General features: G+C 38.1%; 1 protein-coding gene across 2 annotated transcripts in view; it reads left to right on the forward strand.

The window, feature by feature from the left end:
• The window catches only part of SLC10A7 (solute carrier family 10 member 7), a 192,801-nt gene that overhangs the window by 32,937 nt on the left and 141,649 nt on the right, over positions 1–18,215 (forward strand). The window contains exon 5 of one of the 2 annotated variants that reach the window (XM_015568062.1): positions 8,391–8,631. The exons of the other annotated variant lie outside the window; for it this stretch is intronic. Coding sequence (XP_015423548.1) covers positions 8,391–8,474 — 84 coding nt within the window. The 3' untranslated portion in view covers positions 8,475–8,631. Of the gene's footprint in view, positions 1–8,390; positions 8,632–18,215 lie in introns of those variants that run through there. 2 annotated transcript variants of the gene reach the window in all.

An 18,215-nucleotide genomic window follows, 5' to 3' on the forward strand; every position in this document is an offset into this window, starting at 1 on the left:
AGTGACTGTTAAGGCAGAACGACCGGAACGACTGGTCACCATGATGTGCACTGACCACCAGGGTGCAGACGCTCAATGCAGGAGCTGCCCCCTCGTGGTCAGTGTGCTCCCACAGGGGGAACGCTGCTCAGCCAGAAGCCGGGCTCATGGCTGGCGAGCGCAGTAGCGGTGGCAGGAGCCTTTCCCACCTCCATGGCAACACTAAGGAGCAGCGAACCGAGCGGTAAGGAGCGAGCAGGGCGGATGGTAAGGAGCGAGGGGTTCCAGACTGTGAGAGGGATGTCTGACAGACAGACATCCCCTGAGGGGTCCCAGAATACGAGAGGGTGCGGGCCAGGCTGAGGGACACCTCCCCTCCCTCAGTGCATGAATTTCGTGCACCAGGCCTTTAGTAGGTATATAAAATGTGAATGCAATAACCAAACACTTGGGTGGTGTAGGTGGGTTGGGGGCACAGGTAGGTCAAGCCTGTGTGTCCTATATCATGGCAGCTGTAGAGTTAAAAGAAAAGGCTGCCATCGCCCAAGCCATTGGGAGATTTTCCGTAACTATCTCAGCAACTTCCATTCTGTGCATGATGAGAAAGTAAAAGCAAAGCAGAGGTTCCTACTACTCCTCAAACATGAGAGACCTTTTGTCTTGAATTTGCCAATCTCTGGGCTTCTTTACATGAAAGCAAAGTGAACACCTCTCATGTAAGCTCTTGTTATTTGGTGTATTTTCTTTTGTATTCAGCTAAAGTTAATCACAATTAATATAAAATATATGAATATAATTCTCACATAATATATACATATAAATAGGTAATATGCAAATTAGGCTGGGACGCCGTAATGGGTCATGACAAGACAGGAGGAGGTTGTGCGCACAAGTGAGGCCTGGAGCAGAGACAGAGACAGACACGGGGGTGCTGCCTGACCTGGGGCTGCGGCTCCGGCGGCCCAGGGTGGACACGGGCAGGGGGGCTGGGGAGGCCTGGGGTGGAAGTCGGGTGCGAGTCCCAGCTGCCTAAGGCGCCAGTCAGGCCTGACTCCCACGGCAGCCCACGGGGTGCCTCCTCGCACGGCAGGGGCGGGGCGCCTCCTCACACAATTTCAATCATGTGCTGGGCCTCTAGTCCTATATAATAAAGAGATAATATGCAAATTGACCATCACTCCAACACACAAGATGGCCACCCCCATGATGGCCACTGCAAGATGGCCGGCAGGGGAGGGCAGTTAGGGGTGATCAGACTGGCAGGGGAGGGCACTTGGTAGTGACCCGGCCAGCAGGAGAGGGCAGTTAGGATCAGTCGGGCCAGCAGGGGAGCAGTTAGATGTCGATCAAGCCAGCAGGGGAGTGGTTAGGGGCAATCAGGCAGGCAGGCGAGTGGTTGGGAGCCAGCAGTCTCAGATTGTGAGAGGGGTCCTAGATTGGAGAGGGTGCAGGCTGGGCTGAGGGACACCTCAGCCCCCCCTCCACCCCCCTACCGTGCATGAATTGTGTGCACCGGGCCTCTAGTAGAATATAGTAAAGTACACTGAACACTGGCACTACACTGAATATAATTCAAAATAATGATATTAAGAAGGCACTTGAAGTGATGAATTCCTGGGTCCATTGTAACCTAATAGTGTATAGTATTGTGAAAAAACATCTCATTGGTTGTTTTGAATTTTCTACCTCTCTTGATTCTTCTAGAAATTTTGGTTAATATTGAGAAATAGTTTTGTTACTTCGTATAGTACAGAATTCTAGACATCTAATGGAATTTGGAAACATTCTCTCTGGAATCCATTTGCCAATGTGTTCTGGGACTGATTTTTTTTTTTTCATTTCTTGAATGATAGTGATAAGAATGTATAAATTTAGGTATAATTGGTGATGCTTCTCACAAACTTTGTGCATCTTTGGTCAAGGAGAGATACTGAAAACAAAGACCTCTAAATGTTCATTATTTTTGAGTTTTTATATTATTACTAGAGGCCTGATGCACAAAAATTTGTGCACTGGGCAGGGGGGGCGGTATCCTCAACCCAGTCTGCCCCCTCTCACAATCTGGAGCCCTCAGGGGATGTCCTACTGATGGCAGTCTGGCCTCCCTCTATGGGAGGTGACTGGGCCGATTAGGGGAAGGCACTGCCCCCATCACCCCACTGCTGCTGCCACTGCCAGCTGCCGTGGCTGCTGGCCCTTCTTGGTCCTCGCAGCTGCTGGCCCTCCTCATCCCTCGCAGTCACCGTGGCTTTGTCCAGAAGGACGTCTGGAAGACGTCTAGTCTATATGGTCTAATTAGTGTATTACTCTTTTATTAGTATACATATTTGTAATATACTTCTTTTGAAAAAATTATAGTGAACTATAATATTTCACCAAATTTACCATTTGAACTATTTTGAAGTGTGTAGTTTAGTGGAATTAAGTATATTACATTGTTGTAAAGTTATCACCACCATCCATCTGCAGAAATTTTTCCATCTTCCCTAAGTAAAACTCCCTACCTGTTAAACAATAACTCCCATTCTTCCCTTCTCCAAAGCCCCTGGCAACCAACTTTATTTTCTGTCTCTATGAATTTGACTATTTTAGAAACCTCATATAATAAACCTCATAAAAATCATACAATATTTTTCTTTTTGTGACTGGCTTATTTCTGTAACATAATTCTTTTATTGGGAAATTCTTTACTTGGGTAATTATTTAATCATAAATAAATAATTATTGCCTAAGATTGCCTTTCTTACATGCATCTTCTGACAATTTTTATTTGCATTGGAAATTACAATGGATATTAACAGAGTATATGGTGTTACGATAAAATAGGGTATTGGGATCATTAACTTATGAAATACAGTAGAAGATAGAAGTCACTCTATGGTTATGTGTTTTGAATGTGGTAAAGACAATTCAAATGTAAAACAAGGACTTTCTTTTAGCTGTAGGTATTGATGAGTGCATTAGATATTTTAGCAATTTGGTGAATTTTCTATCTTGTATAAGGATATAAGTATTATATTGTACTGTAACAGTTGATTTCATATATTACCTGACTGTATTAGAAATAAATAAAATGTGATTTTAGGATAAAATATTAAAGTTCACAGATGAAGTAGTTATCCCACTTGGCTTATATTCTATTTGTGTAACAAAAGGCAAATTATTTTTTCTTAGAATGTATAGATTTGGGGGATTGAGCAGTAATCCTTAAAAAGGAATTAAGATGTTGATGTATTTGTTGCCTTGGGAAATATATTGATGATCTGTGTCACTTCAAAAATAACATTTTGTCCTGATCATATCTGTGTGTTTTAAAGCTTATATCACTTCTTCTTGATCCCTCTTGGTTTCCTCAGAGGCACTGTGCAGAAGCACATGTTAATAAAACCTTTCTGGTAAATCAGTAGCTAAGATTCTTTTTTTAAAAAAATCGCAGTTGTAAGAAGCAGCAGCATGGGAGTTGGCATAATGGGAGGCATGCAACTGCATTTGCAAATCTTAGACTTTATCCCACAATTTTGGTGTAACCCTTCAGCTAACAATTAAAATCTTTGTTTTATCAGCCATCACCCAACCTTAACAGATGGGTGAAGAATTAATCTGATTTGTATTTCCCCCACAACTTTCTCCTACACATTGTAATATTCTATGATTAACATTCAGTGAATTCTTAAAGATGATTGATGGGCCTTAAAGATATAATATATACATTTCATTTAAACTATACCGGAGTAGGACCACAGAACAGAAGAGCCCTTAAGACCCCTGTAGAAATTTGAAGACAATTTTGATACTCTCGTCCACTGGAAAAGAAATCTGCTAATACCGTGATGTTTTTTCCCTTGCCAGGACCTTCCTTGCCTGGTGTCATTTCTTGAGCTCTCCTGGGAGGAGATTAGTCTAAAACAACAAAGTAGCCAGATGTCTGGTTCTGAGAGAGTCCCAGAGGCCAGGCTGCAGTAGGCAACAGAAACCATGTGGGGCTGAAGATCAAAGATACCTGAGAATTACTTATGGGCACATAGTATGTGTCATTCCCTTTATTAGCAGTCTGAGGAAATTTGTTTCTCTAATTAACCCTTTTGTTGGAGTAACCTTAAATTTTAGTTAGTGTATTTCCTTTTTTGATATGTGTGTTTTTGAGATGTGCACATATCAAAAAGGAGATATGAAAAGGCACTCATGTGCTCGATTGAAATCTTTAAGCTGTTACTCATATCCAAAGTAGATATGCTATCCAGTATGTATGTAATCCGTTATCATGGAAATTGGCCTTATGGTTCGAAGTTAAAATTACAAATCAACAGTCAGGAACTACATGGTCTTTGTGTACAAAGAGGTGTTCTTAAAGCTCCAATCCTTACCTTTGAAGTAGTGTTATTTCAACTCTTAACAGCCTCAGAGTGAAGATTTTTAGGTCACAGCTTCCTGGTCTTAAAACGAATTCAGAATAAACCCCAGTGGTGGGAAAGTGGTACCTACTAATAGTTGACTTCTTTCTTTTCACACTGGTATTATAATGAAATGCTAATTAAAAATTCTTGCTTTCCTTTACCTGTTCGCTTTATAGATCCAGTGTTACATTGTTTCCACATATAAAAATTTCGGAAATAGGAATACATTGGCTATTTTGAGTTAGTCTTCATCCTAAAGCATTTTTAGCTGAATTTATTCCAAAGGATGTGTAAAAATCTGATGATAACTTTTGATGTCTTAGCCTCTAGATGAAATTATCAAAAGAGAGAACAAAAGGTTTTGGTTAGCTTTACCACTTGTTTTTGTGTCTGTTCAGCATCATCATGGAACAACAAGATTGTGCACAGGCCTCATTCCTGCATTCCTGAGATACAATCATAAACCATTGTTATCGAGAGCATGATTAGCCAGTTTCAGCGGTTAAGTGCTGCAACACGTTCTTTAACATCTAGCAATCTACACTTGGCATAAGAGCTGTAAAAATGTCTGTAAGCCTAATTGGAGATATGTGTTAGCAATAGAGCGCAGAGATTTCATATTCTTTGTGTAGTGGTCAAGGCTTCCTTTAACTCCTTGAGGAAAACGAAGCTCCTAGCAGCCGTTCATACGGATTAATTGATTTATCACTGTTTCTAGACTTCAGTATTGAAGCAAGAATAAAATTGGCCTCTTGCACAAAGAACTGGAGAGCCACCTGAATTTTTTCCCCCAGAGCAGAATTTGTTGTTACTTCAGTGACAAAGGGGGATCTGTGTTTTCGCTCTTACTCCTGGGCTTCTGTTCCTGACTACCCGCTGTGAACAATACCACTTCTGCCACCAGTCTGTTTGTCTCTTTTCTACTCTCAATGCAAGTTAAGTCCATTGTGACCACTGTACTGTAAATAGTTCTAAGCCCCAGTTAATAGCTTACTTGAAGCAAGTAGTGCTTAGAGTAACAAATCGCCTCCTAGTACCACAGTATTATTGTCAATTTCTCATCAGAGGGAATGGGAGTCCTAGTTCCAGGACTAAGGCCCAGTGGTGGACGTAGCCTTCCACTATGCTGGCGTTTAGGGTTGTTGTTCTCCTTTCATGGAACTCCTCACATCCTCACCTGTCCCCCTCACTCACAATACACCTCGCAGACACACACACACACACACACACACACACACACACACACACACTTAAAATAGGGAGTTGTTAAGGAGAAACCCAAAGGGTAACTTCTCTTTTCAGCTTTCATAAGTTGCCAGTGTTGCTGGGCACTAACCTGATCATGTATTCAGCTTGGGTTGCTTCATTGGCTGTTGGCGCTCTCTCCCCCCTACCTTCTGCCCTCTATCCGCTACATTCTCCCCTTTCCTCCCTTCTCCTCATCTCCTGTCTACTTTCAGGAGCATTACTGTCAGTATCGTTTCTGTGTGGGGCATCTCTCCCACATCACTATGTACGGGGAATTGTTTAATTGTGTTTTTTAAAAAATAGATATCAAATTTGAGGAAGTGAAGAGCACTCGTTCTCTATTTCCTGCTTTTTATTTATTCACTCTATCTTCCTTAGTCAGTTTTCTTTGTATATTATCTCACCCTCTGCCCTGTCACTTATTGTTTCTCTTTTCCATTTTTTAGTTTATTCTGTTTCAGCATTCTGCCTGTAGCCTTCCAGGATGGGTACTGATTTGAAATAACAGTTAAATTGTAAGAACAGGCAACTAAGATCTCTTTTTAAAATTCTTTAATAACTTAATGCATAATGATTTAGTACTTGAGTGGGTATCGAGGTTGTAATCTATAAACTTTGCTATGATAGAATTATGTGCTAAATAAAAATGTTCACGGTATAGATCTAGTTGGCTTTGTTAGAATATGATGGTTCAGTATACATTTTAGTTTATCTTAGCTTCAAAAGCTTTGAAGTTGTATATAACTTTAATTTTTTTAAATCTGTGATGATCTGAAAGATTTTAAGAGCTATTTATTTATTTACTTTTTTACTGGGTTGATAAATTTCTTTAGTTCTAATTTACATGTCTATTTATTCTCACCTGAGGTTTGGAGTGATGGCCTTGGAACATTGTTACTGATTAAAATGGTGATGTTGGACTCAAAGTTGCCTGAGAGTCTGAGGTTACAATGTGATAGGATTAGATCTCAGCAGAGAAGAAATCCTTTCCTCATCTCTTACCCTTTGAGACAGCATGGAGGGACCTGGAGAGTATCATGCTAAGTGAAATAAGTCAGTCAGAGAAAGACAAGTATCACATGACCGCACTCATATGTGGAATCTAATTAACAAAATAAGCTGATGAATGGAGTGGATCCAGAGACATGATAGCATGAAACAGAGTGGAGAATCTCAGAGGGAAGGTGGGGAGGGTGGGTGGGTGGAAGGTAGTCAACCAAAGACCTTGTATGGGTATATGTATAACCCATGGATGCAGACAGTGGGGTGGTGAGGGCCTGAGGTGGGGGGTGGGGGCTGAAGGGAATCAATGGGGGGGGAAAGGGACTTATGTAATACTTTAAACAAAAAAGATTCAAAATATGTTTAAAAATTTTAAAAAATAAAATAAAACCAAAATCATTCCAAAAGTGCTAAATATCTAGTGCAATTGTAGTGTTAAATGCTGTCTATTTTGTTGCTAATAACCAATTATGATCAGCAAATAAAATGTTCCTTAAAACAAACAAGCAAACAAAAAAAAGTTTTTAACTCTAGGACGATCTGAAAGATTTTAAGAGCTACTTATTTATTTACTTTTTTACTGGTTTGATAATTTTTTTTAGTTCTAATTTACATGTCTATTTATTTTCACCTGAGATTTGGAGTGATGGCCTTGGAACATCTTGTTACTTATTAAAATGGTGACCTTCTAACATGATAGAATTAGATCTCAGCAAACAAGAAGTCCTTTCCCCAGTGGCCAATGTGGGGTAGCGGGCTGCTCGAGAGGGCAGTCTGGAAGGAAAGTTATGTTTTGAGTATAAAAATGATCAGTTCTTGAATCCTTGAGCCTTCTCACTCTATTGCTAAAACAAAGATCAACATTTTAAAAAGAAGAAATAGAAAATTAAGCATTGTCATGGACTGTGTCCAATTGGAGCAGTTGACAGAAAAGTGTAGTACTTTTCCTTTTTCATGTAAGATTTACATGATTAAATATGAAATGAAACCACAGCTGATAGACAATCAGATACCTCAGGATAATGTTGGGGAAGCTGGGTTTCCTGAAGATGCGAGGCTTAGTTATTTTAGCCTGGGGATTTTGCCTGGGGAAAAATGTGTGTGCCTCAACAGCTGAAGGGCTATTCAGGAAGAAACAAAGTAAAATGGCATCCATTTTAACGTGTAATTTTGATATTTCATACTTAATCTCATCCTTGGCAGAAATGTCAAAATATACTCGCTGCAAACCATCTCTGAAGCCATATCTATACTACAAATTGAACTGGTACACAGTGTCCTTCAGAATCAAATTGTTTTCCATAGGGAGGGGAGGGTTCTTTCTGGGCAATTCTCTGAAGGGAAGGCAAGGCTCCAGTAGGAGAAAAATGAAGATGTGGTATATTTCAAATATAGGAAAATATAACCTAAAGGAACTGCTGCAGGGAGGGGAGGGGGGAGGTTTTAAAATTGGTGTTTCATACTTAAACATAAATATGGCTTTTTTTTCACATCATTTGCTATTTCTGTTTACTCTCATTAAAATTTAGAAATAATACTTTTCTTCATTTATTGTTAGTTTTCTTTAAATTCTAACCTCATTTAAAATTCAATAGCTCATGTGAGAAATGATAGCATATGTTCTGCCCCCTATTTCCTTCTCTACCATCCTTTAGAGACCAAATTACCCTAGCTGCATAGTTGTTGTTTAAGTTAAAATCAAGTCCTTATTAATAGAATAGCTAGATTTCTATTTTATATAAGTGCCTTTTTTTTTGTTTACCCTAGAGTGGAAGCATACCCCTTGAAGGAATTAAAATGGTAAAGTCTACCATTTATCCTGTCACCACATGGCTGTTGTTTATTTTTTAATCAAAAATCAAGTTTCTATATTTAATGACTTGGAAGATGCATTATATATTGTCATAATTGAAGAATTTATGAAGAATAAAGAGCCATTGGGATCCCCAAAAGAACAAGAAGGAGATGTGTATAATTTTGCTGTTTAATACATAATTAAGCATTCATATTTATTATAGAGTTTAATATTTTGTATTTATATTTCCATCAATGTATAATATATTATAGTGTGTTGTTTAGAGACCCCTCAATAGCTCAGGATTTACTCAGAGAAGAATAAAAAAAAGATTTTAGTACTTTTTCCTTTTTTTATTTGAATTTTTTCCTGGTTGTTTGGTAAAGAGCAAACCAATTTGTTCCTAATGAGGGCATTTACCTTATATAAAAACCTGTGTGGTATGTTTGGAGGTACTAGTTATCCACAGAGCTGACAAATTGTTGAATGGTTACCATCATTTTTAATGAATGCACAAACTATTAATGCTAAAGTAACAGAGGTAAGCGTGACAGTGAAAATCAGCACCATGTACAGAAACGGCCCTTAATGCTTAATTTTTGCTTAATTATTAGAATGCACATAAAGTGTATCAAATTGGTTGGCTTAAATAATAGTATTAGTCCCCTAACATTTAAAATTCATAGAAATGTTAGATAAATGCACCTTTGACTTGAGGATTTATTTTTTATTAAAATAGCTATTAAAAAATTTTCTAGAAATTTTCTCTCTTTTTTAGAAATACTTGATCAGTTGAAAATGTTTCCCTAGCTAAATTGGTATAGCCTTATGCTCTTTTAAATAGCATTACTTGGAATACTTCCGAAAAAATACTTCCAAAAGTGTTTTTTTCACCCAAAATGTCAAATTATGCACTTTTTTGCCACCTTTATAAGGGTAAATTTTGTCGAGGAATGGGGCTACTGTCTTTAATTCATTGAAGTGAATTATAATTTCAAACATCTATTTGTGATGTTTTAAGGATCTTGTGTAACATGTAAATGTTTAAGTAATATCTCTTTAGCAGGGTTGGGGAACTTCAGCTCACGTGCCCTGTAAGACCTGTGAAATCATTTGGCCTGGCCCTGCCAAGGCATTAGGGGTGAGTTAATTAAATGTTTGACCAAATACAGCAGGCTAATTTTTAAGTTGATAATTTTGTATGGTCCTCAAATGAGGTTATAAATATTCAAATGGCCCTTGGCAGAAAAAAGGTTCCCCACCCTGCTTTAGTGGACTATATATAGCCTTTGGCTTTTCCTTTTTTGATAGGTATTGTGGCTTATAAAGAAAATCACACAGCTGAGCAGCATTAATATAAAGCATGGATTTCATACATGCAAACAGTAAAAAGCATACAATGGGCCAGCTTTCTTTTTTTCAAGTCTTCAATAATTGAGATTAAAAAAAATAATTTTGGCACATCCCTTGTGATTCCTTCTTCCTTCAGCCAATTGTAGCAATCCAGGTACTCTCCACATGAGAGGATCAGGGTACACAAAGATAATCTTTGTGGGAACCTTAGAATATGCTTGGATGTGAATTTTAAAAAGAAGACATTGGGTAGGATCTCCCCTACCTTTGTCTCCTTGAGGAAATAGTGATGCTGCCGTTCAGGTCTAACCCACACCTCCAGTCCTCTCTTCGTGATGAAAGAATCTTTAAATGACTAGTGACCAAGCAGTTAGCTTTCTCAACCTGGGCTTTTGAATTTGAAATTTAGTTTTCAGTCTCATTCCTGCCTGCTGCAATGATAGGGCCTTTAGACAACAAGACTTTTAAAAGTTAAAAGGCAATAAGTCAGTCCCCTGGAAACGATGCAGAAACCTAGATTCAACTTGTAAATAAGAAAATGCATTGAGTACATTAAACAGACATAGAAAAATGGATTTCTGTCTTTCGTAGTAAGGTAATTGGGCACCACTGCTTGGCAGGAGCTGGTGCTATTGAGCCGGCTGTAGCTGCCACAGGTTGATAGGCAGGTGATCAGGCAGCTTCCACTAGGGTCTGCACAGGAGGCCTACCTAATATGCTGTCTGCCCTAAGGGCCTATGGGAACACAGTTGGATTATTATGTTAATGCATGAGCCTGCTGCCCTCTTCCTATCCCAGCTGGGTTCCCTGTTGTTAGGAACTGCTTTGCACTGACAGTGGAGTAATATGCTTCATGATTGAAAGGGCAAAGGGGCTTGGAAGAAAAAAAAAAAAGAATAGGCCTGCACAGATATGTAAATGAGGGAAGGGAGTCTGTAGGAAAATTTCACTGTAAATAGATAAAGTTTATTAGAAAGTTCTTTTTCTCAGAGCACTCTGTAAAAGCACTCATTTCTTATTTACTTCCTGGACCTGCTTTTCGTCCTAACACTGGTGTACAGGACATGGCAATGGTTTCCAAAACAGGCTCTTAGGTTGGTTTGTTTCCAACTAAGATGCTCTAACACACTGGTACCCAGGTAGGTTGCTGACCGTGGTGCATTTTTTTGCACCTTCATTACTCCTTAATACTGGTCCCTCTGTTATTCCACTCTATTTTATAGAAAAGTTGTTATTTAAATGCTGAAATACTTATATTTGATGTTGACATTACTTTTATTGCTCTTTATTTTTGATGCAGCTTAAACTGAATAAACCTATCTTTTGGGAGTGGGTGGGGATGGAGGTGAGGAATAGTTGGATGGAGTTGAAGGGTATTTTGGGGGGTTTCTGAGTTTGTTATGAGTGGTGGTTCAAATTTCAGTACCATTTTGTTCAAAATTCAGTACCATCAGGCATGTGTCCTGATCAGGAATCAAACTGTGACTTCCTGGTTCATAGGTCGAGGCTCAACCACTGAGCTATGCCAGCTGGGCAAGTTGAGATTTTTAATATTGACACCACAACATAGTGAAAAGAGTGTGGGCTTTGGTGTCTACAGACCTGTAACAAATTCTGGCTCTACTAATTACTAGCTGTCTAGTTTTAGATACCAGTAAATTACTTTCCTGCTTATCTACCTTACCTGTAAAATGGGTGTATTATTAATTTTAAGTGAGAGGATAATGAATATAAATCACCTTGTCTGATGTAGGGTAAGTACTCAGAAATACTTGCCATAATAATGGTACTTAATTGTCTTAATAAATTGCAGTTATGATTTTTAGTTATAAGATCATTATCCTAATATGTACGGCTGTATACATTTTCAATGGATATCAATGGATCAAAGATTTTCATCTTTTTCTCCAGATTATCTATATAACTTTTTCTCACTGAGCCTCACCAAATGGAAGTGATCTTACCTTCAGTCAGGATTTGAGACAGAAATATTCAAATAGACGTTATTTAGCTTAAAGGGTCAATACGAGGATATATTCTTCAACAATAAGCCATACTTCAAATGCTAAAAGAAAATTGAATAGAAAAGAAAGTCTAGTTCAGTCACTGTTCTAGATAGCTTCTGGAGAGACTGTTAGTGTATACCTAAACCTGGGAAGTTTCCAAATATTCCTATGTGTGTAACTGTTTCTAATATACTTGTTTTTTTAAACTATTGTACAATTGGAAATTACTTTAAATACGTCCATTTTTTACTTAGCGCTACCCTATTGCATGAGATGATGCCTGTGAGGGTGGTGTGTGCATAGTGCCTGGTGCACTGAGGAACTGGGAAATAGTGGGCATTGTTATTAGTGTCCATGCGTGTCCCAACCAACAAACCAGCCTGCCTGGGTAATGCCTTGTAGACTTAAAAGTAGGAACTTCAGGGAGATACTAAAGGTCAGCAAATGCTTAAAGTCTAGGTCTAGTATAGGCTCCATAAGCTGGTAGGATGGTTACCATATATCTGATGAAAAAGAATCCACATGATTCTTTCTAATAATTTTAATACCTCAGAAAAACTCTGTAAAGTTTAAGGTAAATACCTGTTATGTTAGAAAAGAGACTTTCTGAACTGTTAATTGTGAATTTGACTTTATCCTTACAGAATAAAGAGAGAAGGAACCAGTTCTGTCAAAGCAATCCTTCTTTGTGGTGATAGCAAAATTCTTTTATGTCTTTGTATTGCCCATTTAGTTGTGTGTATGTGTGTGTGTGTGTGGTGTGGATATGTGTATGGATATGTGTACATATGCATGTAGGTACTTGAAAATACAGATGTGTATGTCTATAGCTATATATAATGTGTGTATCTACATCTTAGAATCTGATGTATAATTAGGACATTTTTGGAGGAGCTCCAAAGCCATTGTACATAGAAAGAAGCCCATCACAGAGTAAATAATAAGCTCAGTTTTAAAGGAAGTCTGTTTTGAAGAAAATCTATATAGTCTATTTGCTTTAAAGAAACATTTGTCCATTGCTTGGTTTTCTTTAAAGTAGCTTTGGATTTGACATGTTCTATACTCCCATGTAGGTTGAAATGTTCTTGAGGACAGGAATCACATCTTATATTTAAGAAATATCCTCATTTCTTATACACAATAGGAATTCATCAATTGCTTGTTGATTGACTAGTGGGTTGATTTTGGTGATAATACTCAGATTAAATTTGTGGATCCTAGTGTTCCTTGTTTTCTCTTACCTTCCCTACTGCTCTCATTGTCTTCGTGCCCTTTGGCAGTTTCATGAAGCTTCAGACTGAGATTTCCAACCTCTGACACCAATGGTAACTTCTCATGGCCACCTTTCTACCTCCACCAATTATTGTACTTCTTTGCACCCTCCCCATATTATTATTTTGTCAGAGGCACAAGAAAGGCTGGAGTGGGAGAAATGATGACTGGCTAGAGATACACTTCATAGGAAAAATGCAAACATTTTTCCAGAGCAGTTGGTTTCTGCCCTCCTGGTGCCATTAGATTGTACAGTGACTCTGCTGCCCTTCTGGTTGTGTTCCCCATTCAGCCTTTGCTTTTTAGGAGACTTTAGGGCAACAGTTCTCAACCTGTGGGTCACGACCCCTTTGGCGGTCGAATGACCCTTTCACAGGGGTTGCCTAAGACCATCCTGCATATCAGATATTTACATTATGATTCATAACAGTAGCAACATTACAGTTATGAAGTAGCAATGAAAATAATTTTATGGTTGGGTCACAACATGAGGAACTGTATTTAAAGGGCCAGAAGGTTGAGAACCACTGCTTTAGGGGCACCCTTAATGATAATTTTATTCCAAACCCCAATCCTAATTAAAAAGTTTAGGACCTACTCTTTCTTAAAGGTTTATTCCACTCCCCCACCTTCCTCCTCCCCCACTTCTTTTAAGTTTTTCCCCAAAAGATAACATTTTTGTTGTTGAATATTTTTCTAGGTCTCACAAATCTCTAAATATTAACAAGGGATTCTACATAACAGGTTATGATTCTAAAAATCACAGTGAGTTATACTGTAAAAAAAAAAAAACTCTGAATTTTTTAAAAGGCTTGCCTCATACCCTATTGGCCATCCTTCTTCTTTCTACCTTAATATGTTTATTTGTCCTTATTTTTCCAAATTTACCAGAAATTTTATCTCTAGTTCCAGTTTCCTAATTTGGCAAATCTTTGATTAATGGTTCTCACCATAGTAATATGCTATAGTATTGATGATGATATAGTTAGTAATGGCTAATTATTTGTTAGCCACTTACTATGCTAATGCTTTACATTAATTGTCTCATTTAATTCTCACAAAATGCTTCAACTACATACTAATATTGCACCCATTTTTGGATATGAAATAACAGGGAGGCGTGAAATGGTTAAATTAAACTTGGAGTTCCTTTAGCTATTGAACTGGATTCAGACCTAGATCAGCTAAGTCTAGCGCCCTCTAGTGCATGCCTGCACATGGCTGTTTTAATTGGTAAGTTACATACTGGAACATAGCCCTCTTCTCTCACCAGCCTCCCTCCAGCCTTCGGGTCGTGTCCATACCATTTTTCTGCAGTAGGTTGTATCACATTAGGGATAATTATGTCACATAGAGCTAGGAGGATGGATCGTAAATAAATGAGAAAAAAACAAACATGCTAACAAGTTTTGTTGTTTTTTTAACCCTACATTTCAGGATTGACTGGCTAGGTAGCTTAGCAATTTGGTATTATCTCATACTGATGATCTCAAAGGAAAAAGTAAGAACTAGTCTAACTACTAGTAAAACTTGGCAAATAAAACTAGAAGCTGACAGTTGAAGGGAATAAAAGGCAACACTTGAATTTGCCTAACAGCCTGATAAATGCGCAAAAATACCCTGAAGATAAAAGAGAAAAGTTACCGAAAGGAAACTGTGCATACAATAAATCATATTTTTACTTCACAATAAAGTCTGTCCTTCCTGCCGGACACTGATGGAAACATGGGGAAGTAAGCCTGACTCTCAGCAAGCACTTGGCTTTTGCAGAACGAGCCCTGAGAGCACAGAGTGAAATTCCCGGAGGCATTCTATCCAAGCCCATCACCTGAGATGAAGGTGTCTTCTGGGGCATGGAAATCCCAGCAGCTTGTTTGAGAAATTGTACTTGGAATGGACAATTGCAAACAGGTGCTCTGTCCTGGCCTTCCCCACTAAGGTCTCACAATTGTCCTTTTACAAGAGAGGCTGGGTTTAAAAGTCCCAGTTTCACCACTGATTCATTTGACTTATTTCTCTCCAGCACTGAACTCCTCTGAGCTTTATTTTTCACACCTATAAAATAGAATAATGTATACCTCATTGGATAATTTTGAGAATTAAGTGAAATAACACCTGTTGTCTGGCATGCAGATGATGCTTAATACATGTCAGCTTTTTTCTTCTGCTTATACAATGCTGTTTTGAAGGGAAAGTAAAGTAAATGAAGTGAAGTCATTTCGTTATAAATTACTGGATCAGAAAAACTGGTTTTTGTCTCTTGCTCTTGGAAAATTTTATGCATCATCTCTCATTGAAGCTCCTGACTGGGGTCGGGAAGGGAATGAAATTCAGTTTGATTAATGAAAGCTCTTGGAAGGCAGTTTTTAAACTGTGTGAAGCTAGGTTAAATGGGAGCCAAGTGGGGCCATTTCCGGGGCTTTGGGAGGTGAAGCAATTTGTTTTTGCACTTTATCAGTTCTTTTACTCTTTTAATCTCATTTCTAGTCCCTCAGGTTCCATAATAAAGTCTTCAGTATTATACATTTTTATTAAACATCTTTTTTGGCTCTAATTTACATTTCAGATAATATAACAAAATGTATGCATTTCAAATATTCACTGCATAACTGTGATTAGAACATGTAATCCCTCAAAAGATGTTAATTATAATTTATATTCATCCTGAATTTAATTAAGTGAGTTGGGGATTAGAAAGTAGATGTAAGGAGTAGTTAAGGGAATACATTTTTAAAAGCAACCATATTTTTTGTAAAAAAATAATGTAAACCTTTTTAGCTTTAAGGTTAGATAGATAAGGAAAATACAGAAGACAAGGGGAGGAATCGGGTTAAGGACATGTTGAAAAATCTTAAAACTATGTTCACAATTTGGGCCTTGAATTTAAGCTAATTATGATTGAAAAAGGAGGGCTGGTTGCAGTAACTTTCTCATTTATATTCTTAGAGTCTTTCAGTACATGTTAGCTCACGTGGTGTCTAATAAAGACTTCAGTTCAACTGAAATTTTAAGACCTACAGAGAGTGACTGGAAGGAAGTGGCAACAGCGGTCTCTCAATCCAGCTGATATCTGATGCTTCAGTCTTCCTTACAGTATCCTGGCCAAGGGAGTGTTTTATGAATAATTAAATGTCATAGCACTTTGAGCAGAGATAATTCACATTTAAGCAGTGTTTGTCTGTGGTAAAATTTTATTCTTAAATTTTTCTAGGAACATGTTTTCAATCCATTTTAAGATGATCTAAACATAGTTTTAAAGGTAAAGGTTATTTTTTAAGTCATTTATTTATTTTTCAAATGTGTCTAAAAGAAGAAAATACTTATTTTATAAACTTATTTTGAATGAGTCATGCCATAAATCATAAATGTAATGCACAAACCAGAGAGAGAGAGAGAGAGAGAGAGAGAGAGAGAGAGAGAAACGCATGTTGTGTTAGTTACACACACTGGCTACCTAGCTACCTAATATTTTATTGGTCTCCAAAAATGGATAATTTTTTTTAAATTTCAGTCTTTTGAAATATTCTCTCAGTAGAAATATTTCATGTGAAAATTCAGGTGGTCTTTGCTTCATAAGAAATTGAGCTTCCTTTTAAAAAGTGCTATTGTAAGTAGGTAAAGGAATACATTTTTTAAGTGAGTAAATAATAAACTGTGTTTGAAAGGAAATAAAAAACTCTGTTTTTACCTAAGATATTCTCTGAGGCTCTAAGTATTTAAACCCTCATTCATTTTGCTTGCAACCTAAAATCATTCCACATAATTGTCCTCATTTGTAATTTAATTTCCCCCAAATGACTGCTTTGATAATGCCGTCATGGTTTCTTTTTCTAATAACAGAAAGTATTGTCATTCTTAATAAAATGACTTTTTTGGAGGAAAGGGGGTTAGGTTCACATTATCACATAAACATAGTTTTTGGCCAGTGGCATATCAAAGGAAAAGATTAGTCTTCATTCACTGTCCATCTCCTAGTCACAGGCAATATTCCAGAATGACTAAAAAATTTTATATTATGGTGCTGATTGAAATTTTTTAATAACTTAAGTTTCTTATCATAAAATCTGCATTTTTTAGTGAATAATCTAGAAAATATAGAAACAAAGAAATAAAAACAAAGAAACAAAACAAATACCATAATCCCACTGGAACGGCCAGAGTTGGAGAAATGATGACTGGGTTCAGATACACTTGAGATATTACTAGTATATGCATATCTTCAAGACCTTTTTATCTAAACATATGTTTAATGAAGTCATACATTTCATACTGTTTTATATTTCTATTTGTCCACTTAACAATATATTGTGAACATGTCTTGTAGTGTTCTACAACATTCTTTATGAATGCTTATTCTCATGTGTGGATGTACAATGATTTACTTCAGTCCTGGATGAGTTTCCTATTATAGAATAGCTAGAGGCTTGGCACACAAAATTTGTGTGCAGGTACAGTCCCTAGGCCTGTCCTGTGAGCAGGGCCCTGTCCCCTGCCACCACCCTCCCCTGGTTCCCTGTTTGCCATCAGGCAATTGGAACCTGTCAGCTTCGGGGAAGAACTAAGAGATTGGCTGTTCCTGCCTGTTCGCTGGCCCCACCCCCCTCTGTGTGTGGGGTGACTGGCAAGGCGGGGCCTTGGCTTGGTGCCGCCCACATCCCCCGCCACCCACCTCTGGTTCCCCGTTCTCCATCGGGCAGTTGGAGCCTGCCGGCTCGGGTGAGGGACCGAGAGGTGGTCAGTGTGCCTAATAGTGACAGGTCGAGTGGTCGTTCTGCTGTTAGGGTCAATTTGCATATTACCCTTTTATTATATAGGATGCTGTGATGAAAATTGTATTAGCTAAATCTTTTTTGGATCTGTATTCTTTGTTGTTGTTGTTGTTAATCCTCACCCTAGGATATTCTTTCCATTGATTTTTAGAGAGTAGAAGGGAGGGAGGAAGGGGGAGAAAGAGAGAGAAAGAGAGAGAAATACCGAGGTAAGGGAGACACATCAATTGGTTGCCTTCCATATGCACCACAACTGGGGTGAGGATTGAACCTGCAACCCAGGTACATGCCCTTGACCGGGATTGAACTTGAGACTTTTAGGTGTGTGGGACAATACTAACCATCAAGCAACACTGGTGAGGGCTGTATTCTTTTCTTAAATAGACGTGTTTTTTTT

Source organism: Myotis davidii, unplaced genomic scaffold, assembly GCF_000327345.1.
Source record: "Myotis davidii unplaced genomic scaffold, ASM32734v1 scaffold323, whole genome shotgun sequence".
Taxonomy (NCBI): Eukaryota; Metazoa; Chordata; class Mammalia; order Chiroptera; family Vespertilionidae; genus Myotis; species Myotis davidii.